This window comes from Myotis daubentonii, chromosome 3, assembly GCF_963259705.1.
Source record: "Myotis daubentonii chromosome 3, mMyoDau2.1, whole genome shotgun sequence".
NCBI classification, from domain to species: domain Eukaryota; kingdom Metazoa; phylum Chordata; class Mammalia; order Chiroptera; family Vespertilionidae; genus Myotis; species Myotis daubentonii.
In genome coordinates, this window is record NC_081842.1 from 32,098,549 (window position 1) to 32,117,303 (window position 18,755).

Sequence of the window (18,755 nt, forward strand, 5' to 3'; positions counted from 1 at the left end):
ATTTGTTTTTTGACATTCAATATTAATTTATATTAGTTTCAGGTGAACAGCAGAGTTGCCAAACAATTACATAATTTACAAAGTGATACCCAGGATAATTCTAGTACCCACGTGGCACCATACCTAGTTATTACAATATTATTGATTATATTCCCTATGCTCTACTTTACATCTCCGTGACTATTTTGTAACTACCAATTTGTACTTAATCCCTTTATCTTTTTCACCCAGTCCCCTCTGTTCTCAATATCTCTGAGTCTGTTTCTGTTTGGTTTGTTCCCTTATTTTGTTCTTTACATTCAACATATAAGTGATAGCATATGGTATTTGTCTTTGCCTGACTGACTTATTTCACTCATCACAATACTCTAGGTCCATCCATGTTGTTGCTAAAGGGAAGATTTAATTATTTTTTATGGCCCAGTAATATTCCATTGTATATATTTACCACATCTTTTTTATCCAATTATCTGTTGATGGGCACTTGGGTTGCTCCCATATCTTGACTATTGTAAATAATGCTGCACTAAACATAGGGGTGCACATATTTTTATGAATTAGTGTTTTAGATTTCTTTGGATAAATACCCAGGAGTAAAATTGCTGGGTCATAAGGTAGTTCTATTTTGTTGTTGCTTTCATTCTATTTTTAAAAATGGAGAAAAGAGAAAGAAAAATAAGATTTGGAACTTTCAGATAGCGTTATCATTTGCATTTTTCAGAAGAGGAAACTGAAGCTCATTTTCAATTAACATTTCTAAGACCAGACAGAAACAGTGCCAGAATTGATTCAGTGTGGACCCAAAGCTCTTTCCACATGTGGGTTGACTTTTCACTTTAATAAAGCTATCCTGACTTTCAGTTATTTGTTTTAACATTGAAAATAATGAAAAGAGACATTTAATTAAATAATTTTAGACTTTTATTTCAACTGGCCATTGAAGATGCATGGAATTATAGTTTTTCCCCTTTGCAGGTAAAAGTGTTATAAATATTTGATACACCATTTTGTTCCCTTGCTCCATCTCTCCCACCCCCAATGGAAATTAGTGATTTGAAATTGCTACAGTTTGGGACAATGGGTTAAAACCTTGGCTCAGAACTATTAGGGCATCACTGGTATTGAGAACCTAAAGATTTGGCTGTTTTAGAGAGCGAGAGATTCTCCCTTTTGTTCAGGCCTCTGCTGATTGGTTGCCTCTGAAAATTCGAAAAGTTTTCCCAAGAAATAATGATTCCAGTAATTTAGATGGAAACTTCATAGGAGGAGCATCCATCCTTCATTCTGAACTCTATGAATTGCTTCTTCCTGATTCCTTCTCGCTGTGGTCACTGCTGCTTTAACCCGTCACCCGGCAGGTCTGAAATCTGACAGGGCTAGGCTGTATAGTCTGAAAGATGGGCCCAGTATCAATGTCTTTCCAGATAGAAGAGGCAAATGCATAGGAGGCCAGATAGACTACAAAGGCCGAGTTAGAGATTCTGGATGTATAGATCTTCCACTGTCTACAGCACCTTGGGAGTAATAACAATAGCTAGAATTTCTTGGTAGTTCACCGTAGTCAGATTCTATGCTGAACATTTTACATGGATTCTCACAAGCACCCTACAAGGTAGATATTATTCTCTTTATTGAAGAGAAGGAAACTGAGAATAATTTGTCTGTGGTCACATGACTAGAAATGATGTTGTTGCCATGGGAAAGAAGACAGCTTCACATCTCCCATTTACTGGTTCCAAACCTCCCTGACTCAGGACTTTAACTTCATGCTATTACCTATCCCTTTTGTAGTGCCACATCAGACTCAAAATATTCCTTGAGTAGTGTGTGTATGTGTGTGTGTGTGTGTGTGTGTGTGTGTGTGTGTGTGTGTGTGAGAGAGAGAGAGAGAGAGAGAGAGAGAGAGAGAGAGAGAGAGAAAGAGAGAGAAAGAGAGAGAGAGACTTACCACAGTAGAGTCCTGATACAGCTCTTCCTGAAATGATAAGAATGTGAGATGGTCCCATTTTCGAAAATCCCATCAAGAGAGCTCCAGCTAATGAAAGAATGTTTGCTATCAACATGGCTTTGATTCTGAAATTTTAAAAAGCAGGGATTATAAATTTAGCATCAAACCTTGATAAAATTACATGTGTTCAGAGAGCATGGTGACATTTTTTACCTAGGAGATTTCTTTAATTTTGCTGAAAATGCTAGTTGAGGGAATCTTAAACCATGATTGATATTTTGATTTATCTACAAACTGATGCATTAATAGTAAGTAATATTTATAATGAAAGAATCTGGATTTTATGCTCCTGATCTCCACATTTTGGTGGAGATGAATCAATTTTTGATGATGACTAGTTCGAGTTAAGATAAAACTCTAACACTTTTTCAAACAGTTAATGAATTAAATTTTCTACAAGTTGATTGTTTTAAACACAATTGCCGGGTGATAGCTAAACTCAATTCTGTACATGTAATCTATGACACCTTGCTTTCCGCCCCCCTCCCCTTTCTTTCAATGGTACAGGTTTTTAGTTGATATAGATAATGAAAGGAACTTTAAAAATTAAATTTCCTTTATTAAGAATTATTTTGACATAAATTAAAGCATACTTTTACTTTGAACTTTATCATATAGAATTATGATTATTTTTATCTTAACATTATATGTCAGCACATTTTCAGAATCTATGCATTAATGTTAACTTATGTAAAATATGTAAAAAAGCTGACAATAGCAACACAAACATTTTCAAAATTAATCTCATGAAATTTGACATTTTAAGATATTTATTCCTTTTAAGTGGGAAAGTGAGGTACACTAGAAACCTTCTTCAAAGTAGATGATGATAAGGCCAATGAAATTATCTGAGTGGACAGGTATGAAAATGCCTGTGCCACAAAGAATGTAATAAGCACCTTGTTCTGTTCTATTTCAATGTTTCAAACTTTAAAAAGTGAGCTTTTTCTAAGCAAGTATCTTTAATACCAAACAGATATTTTTAAAGAGTAAAACTATGTAATCTCATACTGCAGTGATTGCCCAACAGCCATGCGATAGGCTGAATAATAACCCCCAAGAGCCTACATCCTGATCCTCAGACCCTGGGAATATGCTACGTTATCTGACAAAAGGGATTTTTCAGATGTGATTAAATGGAAGATTTTGAGTTGAAGAGGTTATCCTGGCCCAACAATGTAATCACAAGTATCCTTAGAACAGGAGGCAGAAGAGAAGGTGAGGTGATGATAAAGTAGAGATTGGAGTGATGTGCTTTGAAAATGGAGGAAGGACCACAAGCCAAGGAACAGGGAAGCTGGAAAAGGCAAGGAAATGGATTCTTCCCTTGGAACCTGCAGAAGGAGCCAGCCCTGCTGACACCTGGACTTCAGCCAAGTGAAACTGAATTGGGGCTTCTGACCTCCACAACAGCAAGAAAATAAATTGGTATAGTTTTGAGGCATTAAGTTTGTGGCAATTCATTATAGTAGTAATATGTGGACATTATTAAGTACCTAAAGGCAGGGAAACAGTGATTTAGAGCTGACCAACTTCAGAGCTGTGGGGAAAAAGACAGGGTGTTGCTCTGTGAAGTGCTTTTACTCTAAACAAGGACAGAGGGCAGGAAAACCCAATAAATTACCTTAAAAATGGTTACTAGCTAGTTAATAGTATTTTCTATTGGGTGGGAAGGGGGAGGTGAGGGGAAACGAGATAAAGTCTCAAAAGAGATAGCCTGAAAAGTATGTTTGATGCCAGATTGCTCTAAAGTCCTTTTTCCTTACTACCAATGGATGCTGGAGCACTTTACATAACTTAGATTTCAATTTCTGACACAGACAACTGTGTGGTGATGGCCTGAGGGGAGGAGGAGTGGGGACTGGGTGAAAGGGGACAAAGGGAGGGAAAGTGGGGACATCTGAAATAGTGCCAACAAAAGAAAAAGAAAAAAATAACTTCTGCTCAGATGCGAGAAATGGCCAATGATAAATAATCTAAAAAAAAAAAACCAAACCAAAAAAACCCACTTGAAGTTGTTGAATCAGGGAGAAGGAAATATATTTCTAAGTATATTTCTTTAAACCTCCCTCTAAATACTCCTATTAGCATAGGACTATCGCCCTTGTCCTCATCATCAACAAAGAAGACTGCGTTCACTGCCTGCTCACTCTGCCGAGACATTGTGCTAAACCCTTTATACTCCTCCTTACTCCATTGGCACAATAATGCCACAAGGTAGGGATTATTAAATATATATTTTTTCCGCATTGCAGATGGGAAGAAAACGTCTTAGAGAACTTAGGTAACTTACACATTTTCACACAACTATTAAGTGACAGAGCTGCGAGGTGATCTGGGTGAAACCAGGGGTTAAGGTTTCATTTTAGTGAGTTCCATTTTCCATACAAAAGAAAGAAGCATTCCAAGACCAGGAATGTTTGCCTTTTTTCATTCCCAGTGGTGTGGATTGCACAGACATGGTCACCCCCATCACTGCCTTGTAATTAAACTGTAAGCCCAGAGTCTCTGGAAAAATTGACCTTGAGAATCCAAATTGAAAAATAATGGTCACAGATATATATTGGCTATTATACAATGACAAGGAAAACTTTTTTAAAAGGCAGTAATGGAAAACACATTTTTATTTATTTACTTTTAACTGGTGAAGTAACGACCCCGGCAATAAGGAAAATCATGCCATTTCTCAATGAAGCACCTCAGAAAAATGGTTATGTGGAAGAGGCTGAACTCTCTAGTCTTATTTTTAAATTACAAATTTAATTTTATGGCTGTTTTTCATGGAGAATCATTATTTTTTCTCCAAGAGCTGGAGGAAACCTCACTTTTCATTACCATAAGTTATTTGATAAATGGTTATTTGACATTGTTTTGGGGATGACCGATGCTGCTGTTAAATCCTAAGAGTTGAAAGGACATGCATTCTAGTTCCATCTCTAGGACACTGATTCAATGTTTTAAAGTAAGTCACTGGACCTCTCAAAATCTTGTCTCTAAATGAGAGGCAGCAGGGCTTACATTTTTTCTTCAGGGATGAGAAGAAGTATAAAACATCAGTAGCTGCTGAAAGACTTAGTTTGTCCATATTTTAAATTTTAACTTAATTTTGCTTAATTTTATTTATTTTAGAAATAATTAATCTAAATACCAGTAGGTTGATTAAAATGGGAGGAACTGACCATTTTCTTTTATTGTAGAGGAAAGTCCCTTTCAAATAAGAACAAAAATAAAACGTGGGTTCCCATGTTACTCAATACTTCAGGAAATTTCTTACAGTCTTCTTATTTAAAAGCTCCAGTACAAGAGAAAGAAGTTATCAGAATTTTAATAACCAGAGATAAAATTATAATTTAAAGTGGGAATTTTATGAACGAAATAAACTGTAATTCAGGACTACTAAGACAGTTATATCTTAGCCTATATCATTTACATTTTAAAGGTTTTGAATTTTCTAAATTTTCCATATTTGAATAATTATTTTTATCACTAGAAAAAGGTAATTAATAAACAAAAGATAGACTTAAAGAGTAGAAAACAGATTTAAAGAAATAATTAGCTTATTTTCTAATTTTATTATTATTATTTTCTTTTGGGGGGATAGGGGCACCCAAAGAGATTTAGTATGTCACATGACTAAGTAAAATGTAAGTGTAAAGGAGTTGCACTGATGTTTTCAGTCCAGAACACTTAATAGAAACCAGGGTAGAGAAATGGAGACACCACTGGCTTCATCTTTGGTTGGGGCTTGCATATAGAAGTAGCAGCAGCTATAAACCTCTTGCCAAGTACACTGAGCAATTGAGGGCTGGGGAATATTGACTTGATCTTAGAACTTGACTGAACCAAATGCCAAATTCTAATTTGAAGATGAAAAACTGGATGTCTGAGAAATGGAGCGATTTGGTGACGCAAACAGTAGACTCCCAGGTTAAAAATTCCGCTCTTGGCCCTTCTATTGAGCTCTAGAGTTAATCCTTTGCGCAGTGGGTTCTTAATATGTTTTATAACTTAGAAAGCCAGAGAATCAAAGCAATTGTCTAAAAATGCCCACCAAACTCTTCTTTGCGGTAAATACCTCCGCAGTTAAGCAGACTGGTGCAACAGCTTTTCCATTATTTGGCTCAACACTGATCTAACTCATAGGGTCACGTGGTAAGAAAACAACTCAAAAACTATTCCACAAAAAGAAAGGTGATTTCTTTCTAAACTAATTCCAATAAACCCCAAATACGAAAGTTTCCGTGTTTCTGCTTGCTTATAAAATTTGCCTACCTTCCAAGCTGGTCCCCAAGCCACCCACCGAAGAATGATGCAATCATTCCACCAATTGCAAAGCTGGACACAGACAGGGACCATAGCATGGTGATGAGGCCAGAATCTTCCTCCACAAGCTCTTCGTCTGGCGGAGGGGTTGGCGTTGAATTCATTAGGTTGGGGGTTCTGGGCATTTCCTCTGTACTGGCGATAGCATCGCTGCTGAGAGCTTTTCGGTCAGCCAGCGGAACATCCAAAACATGTCTATAATGGGTTATTATTATCTGAGAAAACAAAAGCATTTCAAACAATCTATATATTTTTATTCATTTTTTTTCTTTCGAGTATTTGTTAGGTATTTAAACAGGATTATTCTAATTGTGTGCATTACATACATACAAACACATGTAGATTTATTTATAGTTGACCATCATAATAATAAAAGGCCAAGAGGCGTCACAACCAAATGACCAGTCGCCATGAGGTGGCATTGACCTGCTAACCTGCTAGCGGGGGCGGAGTGGGACTGGCAACTGGCAACTGGCAAGCGGGCTGAATTGCTGACCTCTTGGTCACTTCCTCCCCTCTCCCCCACCCCCCGCCAGCCTCCCATGGATCAGTGCTGGTGAATGGGGGAATCGGGGGTGTGGCGGGAGGACCAGGCTTGCTGTCAGGCCATTGGAATCCCCATCTCATCCCGGGTTGTGGGGGCGGGGTGGGGTGGGGGGTGGGCTGAGGCCTGCAGGAAAGCGGGTGCTGGCAACTTCACTTCCATGCGTGTGAGCCGGGCCCACCGCTGATGGAACACGCTGCCCGCTCGGGGCCTCTCATGCCTGGACGGGTAGGTCACCGGCGTGTCCCACAATCTCAGTGCCTCAAGCCCCAGCAGCAGTGGCAGCATCACCCTGAGCAGGCAGCGCGTTCCATCAGCAGCCGGCCCAGCGCACGCACATGGAGGTGAAGTTTCTGGTGCCCGCTTTCCCGCAGGCCTGAGCCCCGGAGCAGCCGGGGATGAGCTGGGGATCCCCACAGCCTGACAGCCCGGCAGTGGCAGAGGCAGTGCTCGACCTGGGGACTGGCGAACGGGCAGAAGATGGCCCGGATCACAGGAGGCTAGGCCTAGGGACCCTACCTGCATGATTTAATCGTGTGCTGGGCCTCTAGTATCCTATAAAACAGAGGCCACAAATTCCAGTGCGGACAGGAGCCAGGAAGGAACAAATAAATGAAGGAGGCAAGGAGAACCTTGATGACTCGAGGACTGAAATACTTCTCTACTATTGAGGATATAACAGCGAGTGAGCAGGATTACGGCCCTCGAGAGCATCTGCCCCATCTGGAGGAAGCTGCAAACACGAGACTAGTGTTGATGAACTTTAATTTTTAAAAAGAAGATGGAAATCTGCGTTTTCATGTAAAAACTGCCAAGTCTTAAATGCTGTCTACTATTCAAATTGAAAATAATCTGCAGGCTAAAAAGATATAAATCTGCACCAGTGTTACCCCTGCACAAGAGGATTTAAATGGACTTATGGAAATACTTTAATGGAAACACAAAAGTAGATATAAGAAAAAAAATATTGGGAAAGATACGATGAGGCCCGAAATTAAGTTAGTATACAAAAATCAAACATAGGTGCTATATCCTTGCTAGAAGTGAGCTATAATTTAGCAATAAACTTCCTAGCAGCCAAGGCATAGAGAAGAAAACAATTGTGTACACTGATGAATTTCAAAGATGAAAAAAAGCCTCAGTGGCCCCTGAGAAGGCACTGAGACCTAGAGGACCTCACAGAGTTCAGTGGGTAACAGAATGAACAATGTTCAAAACTGAATTGCACAGAGCCATGCGTTATAATGTGGCCCACTAGGGGCAATAATCATAGGGAAGTACAACTGAGTAAAGTATACTTTCAGGCTATCTTCCTTCCATGCCGTTCCTCTCGATGACTCTTTGGTTACTATTCAGCAGCAGCGAGCTGCAAGGACCTCTGACAAGGAGTGCAGTGCAAAGTCCTAGGTTGCAAAATCAGCTGAGTAAGGGAAGGAACTGACATGTTATAATAAAAGAATTCTGACCAAGACATTTGCCTCATGCCATATGGATAACCTACACAGAAAAGCAACTGTAAGGAAATACCCAAAATGTTCTCAGCAGTTTGCTCTATGTGGTAGAATAATTACGGTGATTTCTTTCCTAATCCTTTCTGCATCAGGCATGTGTAGTCTTCATAATCATAAAAGGTGTGATTTACAAATACCGTAAAATAATTCCAAATGTCCTTCTGCTAATAATAATAATAATAATAATAATAATAATAATAATAAAGGGCCTGAATGACTCTTCTGATGTAACAGTGTTTAAACACAGAAGGAAGTGTCTATAAAGAGGGCACCAAGCCAGATGCCAGTGGGGAATCCTGGTGTTCAGGCCTGTGCTTGAAGGAGGGAAACCTTAGATTAATTTCCCCTCGAAGACTGAAAAGGATGGTTTAAATAAGAATTTGAAATAGTCTCCCAGGAAAAGAGGCTCTACCAATTATGGTGATATTGAGCTAAATTTCAGGAAACCTGATAAATTGGCACATGTCATTACCCACAGAAAATAGCCCCCCTCTCCCTACCCCCACCCCACTCCACACAGTGTTGTGTCCTAAATCTTTCAACCTTAGTGAGGCCTGCCACACTCACGAAGATGGGTGGCACGTAACCGGAGCACATCTTTTGGTCCAAGGAGCGACTCATTTCAGATGATGGACTGGCCAGCACACATTTCACACTTTCACACCCTGCGGGGATCTTACATTTTTCTTGGAGTCCAATGTTGTAAGAGAAGCAGATGAAATACGATCGATTTGTAGAAGTCACCTAACAAATATTTGTACTTGCACCTTATGCCAGCCTTCCCTGCAGCATCCATTCTCCCTCCCTTTCTCTTTCTTTGTCTCTCTCCCCTTCACTAAACACTTTATTGAATGCCCTCTTTACACCAATCATTGAGCTTGGCATTGGTGATACAAGACATCAATTCCACACTAAGAGACCTGACAGTCTGAATTAGGGCAGAGGGAGTCAAGTCCTGGACCCCCTCCCCCCTCCCCCAGTTCGTTACAGGTTGTGGGAGCTGAGAAAAATGGCATCCCTCTCCTGTCCATTCACTGGATATCAGAGCAGAGATGCACAAAATCAATGAAAAAAACTGATAGAAATTGTTTGATATTTTAAAAAATACCCATCCAAATGATCATCACCGAGAAAACCCAAATGTTGTTGGACTTCTTGACTATCATTTAAATGTTTTGTATTATTTTCCTTTGAAGCACCTATAGGAGACAGGAGTACAGGGAAGGACTAGAATCTTTTTAATGTTAGTGCTTCTAATGGTTTTAATCTGGCCAGGAAATGGGTGAGAGAAGGCTGTTGGGAGGCTGAAACTGGGGAGAACATGTTAAAGTTCCTGATGCACAGTGAGTTGGTGCTCAATGCATTTGTGCACAGAGTGAAACATATCCTTCTATGGCTTTCTCATATTCCCTGGTATTTTCATTTGTGTATGGCTGAGAGGTCTGAATGAATGCAGCAATAAATAAGCTTTCAAGCTTTACAAAAGATATCCTAAGGCACATTATATTCTGACTAAAGTTTTCTGTAAGCTCAGCAAATATCAGAGTCAAAGATCAAGAATTATTGCTGTTTACTCTCTGAGGGTTATTAAGTGATGAGGCGTCAAAGCCAAGTTCTGAGCTCTGGAACCACACACATGATACCTGACAGAAGGCTGTTCCCCACGTGGACACACTTAATTTCTCTGTACAAGGAACAGATATCTTTCTGTCATTGACAGAAATTGCCAAAACGAGATTTGAATTGTGAATGTTTTACTTGCCTGTTGAGGGGCATTGATCACACCAATGTCATATCCAAACTGGAAGGAACCCAGCACGGCAGTGAAGACAGTGAAAACCAAGGTCCTGGTGATCTGTGGGGAATGAGACACAGGGCTGGGACACATGAGGCAAGGTCAGCTACCCATCTACTATCACTCTACAGTTTGGACTTCTGGCAGGCTCCACAGGCTGGTTCTTGTTCCTTGATACTCACAGGGAGCCTTATGCTCCCAGCAGGTTCATTCATACCAGAATGTGAGAGTCATTCATGGTTTCCGTTACACTGCGGAAGTTGAAAAGAGTTGGGGATAGCTTTTCCCAGGAGAAGAGCCAAAACTCTGGCCAGCACAGCTCAGTGGTTGAGCATTGACCTCTGAACCAGGAGGTCACAACTGGATTCCCAGTGAGGGCATATGCCTGGATTGCAGGCTTGATCCCCACTGTGGGGTGTGCAGGAGGCAGCCTATCAATGATTCTCTCTCATCATTGATGTTTCTATCTCTCTCTCCCTCCCCCTTTCTCTCTGAAATCAGTAAACATATATTACAAAAAAAGATAAAAAACAATCATTTATGCTATTAAGAGAAGTAAAATCAGACAGCAATAACAAAGAGTTGAGGAGCTCCTGGACATTGCTATGGTACAAAAATACTTCAAAATTTATACAAGGGGCACCAACCAGTCTTTATCATAATCCACATTAATATCCAGGTAATACTTCAGGATTTTCATATAGTTGAACCTAGAGTTGTGGGTTAAGAGTTATTATTCACCCCTCACTCCCTATAGCTATAAAAACAAACAAACAAACAAACAAAAATATAGAAAGGGGCAGAGCATTCATCCTTTCCAACTTATAATTACATATCTAACCACCTCAGAGAAACCTTATCATGCATTTAGAGCCATATGTAAGGATATTTTATATATGTGTGATAGCAAAAATTATGGAAAGAACCTAATGTCTTTCAATGGGAAATAGCCAAATAGGTTCAAATGGATCATGATATATATACATCAGATACATACAAGCTGCTATGCAGCAGTTAAAATGAATATTGTGGTCATGCATTGACATTGTTAAATGACAAAGGAAGTTGTGCACACTCATTAATGTTTTTCAAAGGCTTAAATCTGAGTATTTTTTGATCTATGCATGTTGTATGTAATTCATAGAATATGTTCTTGAAAACCATAAACGGATGATCTTTGAGGGGGAGTGTGAGATCAAAGAAAAGGGGTAAAAGTATTTTTTCTCTTATTTATATTATTAGACATTTTATAAGAAAACTATTTCATGTGTAATCTCTTCATTTTCCAGGTGAGAAGCTGAGTCCAAATCCTTTGTCTGAGTCAGCACATTCAGAGTGAGGGTGCAGGTCTTCTGACCTTTCCTCTCGTGCTCACCCCTCCTCTTTCCAAGTCTGGGTGGATTTACAAAGCCGAAACATTGTGCTTTACCTCAATTCTTGTTCCTTCTGGGTTCCATTATTAGGCAATTTCTCAGTTCTCAAGAAAAGTCCTACAACATAATTTCTAAATTCACCTACGGGAAGTCAATGGTAGTTATAAACGAAGCTTGAGCATCTGCTAGGTGCCAGGCAGGGTGGTAAGCACATTATCTTCCCTTTCGTAGTATCTTCCAAACTTCAGTTATTTGAACGCCACCTTCATGATTTTTGCCAAGGCTACATACCATCTTTATAGTTATTTACTTAATATTTGTCTATCTATTGTCTTCAAAGTTCTAACTGCTTTAGCTTTATTTTGGGCTATAATAGGGAATCCCAATGCCTTAATTATTCTTTAAATATACATTATATAAATGCACAACTATTAATACTAAAATGTTCATCACCCGAGTATCTCTAATAGTATCTCAATTACTGCCTGATCATAAAGAACTTTTATAATCCTGAATATCCTATATTATATCCTTATGCTATATCCCAATATGTTCTTATTTTATCACAATATAGAAAATCCAAGCTCAGGTAAATAACAACCCTGGCCTCAGAGCAGATAAGTAGCTTCACCACATCCCAAACCCAAGCCCGGCTGACCACAAAGCCCGTGCATCAAGCTTTGTCACTTTCTGAAACGAAGAAATGTCCAGCAGAATAACTCACAACAGATCAATTTAGAGGTCTACTCTGAGAGGGGTACAGGTTTACATACTTGCATGATGTGTGTAGGGGTGGGGGCATTTGATGGGGGGAAACTAACAAGGGAGCAAATAAAAATACCCTTTTTATTTTCAAGTTTTTATTTTGAAAGGTATTATGTTTTATTTATTTTTTTATTGATTTAAGAGAGGAAGGGAGAGGGAAATAGAAACATCAATGATGAGAGAGAATGATTGATCACTTTCTCCTGCACGCCCACTACTGGGGATAGAGCCTGTGCCCTTGACCAGAATTGAACCCGGGAACCTTCAGTCCACAGGCCGACACTCTATCCACTGAGCCAAACCAGCTAGGGCAAAAGGTATTATATTTACAGAGAAGTTCAAAGACTCTGTAACCTTCACCTGTGTTAGCCGATGGTTAACACCACATTTGGTTAACTCTCACTGTGCGTGTGTGTTTGTGTGTTGTTGTTGTTGTGGCCAAATCATTTCAAACTAGGTGGAAGATATTTGTGTCACTTCACTCCTAAACACTCCAGCATGTTCTCACTAAGAATAAAGACATTCTCCAGCATAATTACAATGCCATTATCATATCCAAGAACCTACTAGATATACAAATGTTATGTAATATGCAACCCCTTTTCAAAATTTCCCACCTGCCCCCATAATATCCCTTAGGGCTGTTTTCTTTCTCCTTCCATGATCTAAGAGCACTTGCTGCATTTGGTAGTTAGTTCCTAATTTTCTTTAATCTAGAACAATCCTTCTACCTCTTGTTTTTTATACATTGACATTTCTGAAGATTTCATTACAATTTTCGTTATGAGTTAGATTCAGGTTAATCTGTCCCCCCCTTTTTGCATATCCCTTTAGTAGTATGGTTATGCAGAATCACTTGAGAAGAAGTTACATAGATTAGTCAGAAAACAGAGCAAATATCCTTAAAATCCTAATTACTGAACAAGAAATTAGGATTCTAGCAGCCAAATGAACTATCAATTGACCAAGAGAAGTAGCTTTGATCTGTGGTAGCTATATCCAACATCCCCCAAATCCTCCATACGCTCACTGACTTGAACGGCTTTGCCTATTCATTTTCTCAAAGCCGATTCAAAAATGAAAAGGACGCTGCTTTACCTGATCTGTCATTTTATTTGTCTGGGAGTCCTCCTCTTAATTCCAGGTCCTGTCGTGAGTGTGGCACATGCAGCTGGCCAGCTCCTCTCTGTCTTTTTTTCAGCTTTCCAAGACTAGTTATACATTACAGGAGAAGGGGGAGGGCAAGGAAGGAATGGGCATAGTAAAAGTCCAAGTCTAATCTTGCCAAGGCTATTGATGAGAATTGAATCAATACATGCATTGCTGCAGAGACCTGTGGCTTTCATACCTTTGATCCACCAGGAAAGAACATAGGAGCAGGTCCTTTAGGCATAAGTTACAAACCAGAGGCGGTCACATTTTAAAGCGCGAGGTAAGCATGGCAGTCACCGGGGACAGGTGAAAAGCAGATGTGGTGTGCTGGGCTGCCATGCCGTGGTTTGGGGACGACAGACAAAGACAGGGGCACGGGAAGTACACAGACAGCACCCTGACCTGCAGAAAACTAGTTCTGTGGTGTTCGTGCTTCTGATCTTGGCTGTGAGGCCAGAGGCCATGGTAGTCTTGAGTGGTTACCTGAGTGAGCTTTGGAGAGTTATGAACTTGGGTCTGAATCTCAACATTTTACTACTGGTGGTATGACCTGAAGCCAGTGGCTCCTCATGACTTTTCTGTGCTTTAGTTTTTTCACCTGATACAATGAGGATAATAGAACACACACTTTGTTTTTTTGGGTGGCTACATGTGGTAATATAGGAAAGTGTTTAGCATAGTGTATACTAGGTGCTCAGTAAGTGGTGGTGTCATTGTTTTTACTATTATGATTATTGGTTCTGTGTATGTCAATTAAATCTGCTCACCCTGCTTGCGCTTGTGCCCTTCTGTGTATCCTCTGTGGTACCGAGGTCCCGTGGGGGCCCAGGCGATATCAAAACTGAACTTGAACTGTGCTTAGCGACTAGCGTCACTGGTTCCACTGAGGCTCAACTGGAACCGTTTCCCTGCAGAGGGACTTTTATGGACAGCAGCAAAATTGAGGGGTTGTTACGGAGAAACAAAAGGTAATATAACAAATGAAGAAGAAAAGGAGACTCAGATTTCACCTGTTTTTATTTCACCGTGCTTTTTTCATTTCTATCACCCCTGCAAGGTAACACACTTGAGTAAATATTTTAATTAAAACCACAAACTTGCCTGGCTGGGTGGCTCAGTTGGTGTGAGCATTGTCCTGGACACCAAAAGGTTGTGGGTTCAATTCCTGGTCAGGGTGCTTACCTAGGTTGCAGGTTTGATCCCCAGGGTTTCATATGGGAGGCAATGGATTGATGTGGGAACTCATCTCTCTCTCTCTCTCTCTCTCTCTCTCTCTCTCTCTCTCTCTCTCTCTCTCTCTTCCTTTCTCTCTAAAATTAATGAATATAACCCTGGGTGAGGATAAAAGGGGAAAAAGACCCCCCACAAACTTTCATGGAGCCCGGCACAGTTCCAGGCTCAGAGATGCATGAGCTAAATAACACAGGAGGAGCTTCTAATGTCTAAGGAGAAATGATTGTAAAAGCAAACACACAATACAGTCATTTCTTAGTGGAAAAGCACGAACAAACATTATTAGTGACGATAGTTAATCTTGATTGAGTTCTTGTTTGGAGCCAGGTGCTGCTCTCAGCACTGCCCCTGAATTAACTCACTCAATCATCACCTGAGGCGCTCTCTGCTCTCTGCTCCCCGCTGCAGAGCCAAGCTTGGGAAGGCAGCTCTGAAACCAGACCTTCAGGAGCCCAGGTAGCGGCTCTGAGGGTAGTGCACAGCCAGCTCCTGGCTTCCCAGACCAGTCTGGGCTGGTGATGCTCACGCACTCTCGTCAAAGGCTTGATGGTCAGGCGAGAATTCCTTAGCAATTATTTTCCGGTGACATGACCCCACAGGAGATGGTGTGCGGCTGTCAAAAAAATGACAGCCACATTTTTTTCCCCCTCTTTACTAACCTTTGCTCTTTGAATCTCCTTTTAAGAGACAGAGTTGGCTTTGAGTGTAGCGCGAGGCCGGTTAGCCTTTAACTTTGTGTGTGGGTCGGAGCCACTCGGCGCGCGCGTGGACGAGCTGTTCTCGGGTTGGGAGCGCGTCCTGGCTCTGGCCAACCCGGGACGCGGGACCTTGAGCCTCCCAGCCAGCTTCCTCTGAGTTAGCGGAGCGAGGAAACGAATAATCTCTGTACCATTAAGGGACGGGCTGAAATCTTATCAGCGGGGTGGAAAGGGAGGGATCCAGTTACAGTGATGGCCTGGTAATTCCATTCGGCCTCTCCGCGGAGTGGGCTTTAGCGCCCCCGCGAGGTCCTGTGGCCCCATTGCAGCCAGGCGTCTTTCCCTGCCGGCGGGATAAGGGCAGGTCTGGCTGTGCTATTGGGTGTGGACCACCAGTGCCCAGAGTCGCCCAGAGGTCCCCGCTGGGCTCTGTGGGATTGCTCTTTCCTTTCAAGTCACTTTCTGATTACTTCTGCATAATGCAATCTTCATAGTGGTTACCAACAGCTCTAGGCGGGAGTTTGCAAGGGAAGAAAAGAGCGTCCCCGCCCTTTTTCATTATTTTTCCTTTCAGCAAAATGAGAGTTTATGTATTTCTGTAGCTGGGCAGAAAGAAAAGCAGCTACCTCAGCAGGCTGCATTCCTCTCTGACGGGGGCGGGTATGAGGCACCCACTGAAATGAGTTCACTCTGGGCCAAGCGAGGAGTGCGGGAGTGTTGGACAGTCCTGGTCCCTGACGAAGGCCGGTGATGTTGAGATTCTCAAGTCAAATTTGTCCCCCTGATAGCCTTCCTCTTCTCACTTTCTGCACAGGCGCCTCTCTGGTTTCAGCCGCCAGCATTTCCTGAGTGTGGCTGCGTGGTGACCTGGCCTCCCTGACCCGCCCCCCCCCCCCCCCCCCCCGTTCTTGTCCTACAGTCCCTTTTTGACGGAGCCGCCAATATCCATTTAAAAATTAAACCAGACCATAGCACCCCTGCTGAAAAGTCTCCAAAGGCTCCCCAGCCACCCTTAGGAGGGAATACACATGCATCACCACAGCCTGAGGGGCCAGTCCGCGGTAGTCTTCCCTGACTCTGAGACCTTCTCTCCCTCCACTCGCCTCCTCCGCCTTTGGGACCAGCCACACTGGACTCAGACTTGCTTAGTGTGTTCGGGGCTCAGCACCTTTGGACTGGATGGGCTTCTGCCTTGAGCGCTCCACCCAGGATTGTATGTGGCTGGCTCTGCTACATGCAGGTGACTAAGAGGCTCTCCCAGCAGGCTTCTTAAGGTAGATACCACCTACCCCCTGCAACTCCTCCTCAGGCCGGATGCTCTGCTTTATTTTCTTCATACCACTGATACTTGACATGTAATTATTCGCTATTGTTCTAGTATTAAAATAGTAAATGTTAATGATTAAATAATAAATCCAAATATAGTAACATGTTAATTAAATATTAAAATTACTAGATTTTATTACTTGCTATTATTTTATTATTAACTTGCCTATTTATTATTTTGTCCCCCTTTTCCCACCTATTCTAAGGCCCATGAATTCAGAGACCTTGCCCATCTTGTTATTCCCAGTGCCTGTGGGAGTGTATAGTACACAGTAGATGCTCAATAAATAGTTGTTTAATAAATGAAGGAGGTTCAAAAAGGCCTGAGGCTGACATTGGGACATTTACTGATTTAATAGTCACAAAATGCAGTATTCACTGAACATTTTACTAGGCACCAGTTACAACAGGGGACAAAACAGACAGGGACTCTGCTCTTGTGGGCCTTACATTCTACGATAGGAACTAAATGAGTGATGAAGAAGAGAACAATAGGGGGGCTGCCACTTTAGGGAAGGTGCTCAGAGAAATGTTCTTAGAAGAAGTGTCTTTTGACTGATACCAGAAGAATAGAGAGGGAAGTATGTGCAAAGCTTGAGGGAGGAAAGATCTTAGGTTGAAAAATAAGAGGATTTTGGGTAAAGCAGGGGAGCAAGAGGAAGTGGAAAGGGATGCTATTGGGGAGGTAGATAGCAGCCAGGGTCATACCGGGCCTTGTAGGTCATGGGAATGAGCTTGGATTCATTTGAAGGGCAAAGGGAAGTCACTGGAGGGGATAAAGCATGGGAATGATATGATCCAATATATGTTTTAAGGTTACTCATACTATTGAGTGAGGGGTGGATTGAATGGGGGCATCTGTGAAAGAGGAGAGACATAATTGCAAAGTTCTTGCAATAGTTCATATTTGCTATTGCCCGCCAGAAATAATGGCAATAGGAGGGGAAGAGAAGTAACAAATTCAAGATATATTTTGGTGGTGGAGCAGACAGGACTTTTTCATAATTGCTTTTAAAAGAGGAGGAAAATGAAGAACTCAGAATGGCAGGTAGATTTCTGGCTTATTAAATGAAGGTAACTGTGGTCCCATTGAATATTACAGGTGCAAGATTGTTTAGTCATCTTAGTGATAATCCAACTTCATCTCCCAGACCTCAGGGAGGGCCACAAAAAAATAATCAAAACAAATATATTTTGTTCCACTTTTTAAAAATTAAACTTTTTGAGGTAATTCTAGATTCACAGATAGTTATAAGAAATAATACAGAGAAACCCCATCTACCCTTTACCCAGTTTCCTTCAATGTAACATCTTGTAAGACTATAATCACAACTAGGATATGGACATCAATACAATCAAGATACAGAACAACCTCATGTTGCCCTTTTATTGCCTTCTAACCTTACTGACTCCTAAACTGTGCCAACCACAGGTCTGTTCTCCAGTTCCTTAATTTTGTCATTTTAAGACTATTATAAAAATAGAATTAGATAGCATGTAAGTATTCTCCAGAGAAACAGAATCAATAGTATGTATGTATGTATGTATGTATGTATGTATCTATGTATCTATGTATCTATCTATCTATCTATCTATCATCTCCCTATCTACCTATCATCTCCCTATCTATCTAGAGATTGACTTATTGTAAGGAATTGCCTCATACGACTGTGGAGTACTTGGAGAGGCCAAAATCCGATGGGGGAGCCCTGCAAGCTGGGGACTCAGGAGGAGTTGCTGTTCAAGTCCAAAGGCAGCCAGCTGGAGAATTCCATCTTGCTGGGGGAGGTCAGCCTTTTGTTCTATCAGACTGTCAGCTGATTGGATGAGATCCACCAACATTCTGGGAAGCCAATCCCTGTTACTCAAAGTCCAACCATTTAAATGTAAATCTCATCTAAAACACACTTACAGTAACATCCAGAATGATGTTTGGCCAAATGTCTGGGTACTATGGCCCAGCCAAGTTGACACATCAAACTAATCATCACAGCATGCAACCTTTGAGGTTAGCTCTTTCTGCTCAG

At 41.2% G+C, this 18,755-nt stretch overlaps 1 protein-coding gene across 2 annotated transcripts in view; it reads right to left on the reverse strand.

The window, feature by feature from the left end:
- The window catches only part of SLC2A2 (solute carrier family 2 member 2), a 28,054-nt gene extending 14,502 nt beyond the window's left edge, over window positions 1–13,552 (reverse strand). Inside the window, exons 1-4 of one of the 2 annotated variants that reach the window (XM_059687021.1) lie at window positions 13,418–13,552; window positions 10,149–10,241; window positions 6,281–6,546; window positions 1,949–2,073 (exon numbers count right to left, since the gene is read on the reverse strand). In XM_059687021.1, the coding sequence (XP_059543004.1) occupies window positions 1,949–2,073; window positions 6,281–6,546; window positions 10,149–10,241; window positions 13,418–13,429 (496 nt within the window). In that variant the 5' untranslated portion in view covers window positions 13,430–13,552. Of the gene's footprint in view, window positions 1–1,948; window positions 2,074–6,280; window positions 6,547–10,148; window positions 10,264–13,417 lie in introns of both variants that reach the window. The other variant, XM_059687022.1, reaches the window with a different exon arrangement.
- Window positions 13,553–18,755: the final 5,203 nt, after the last annotated feature.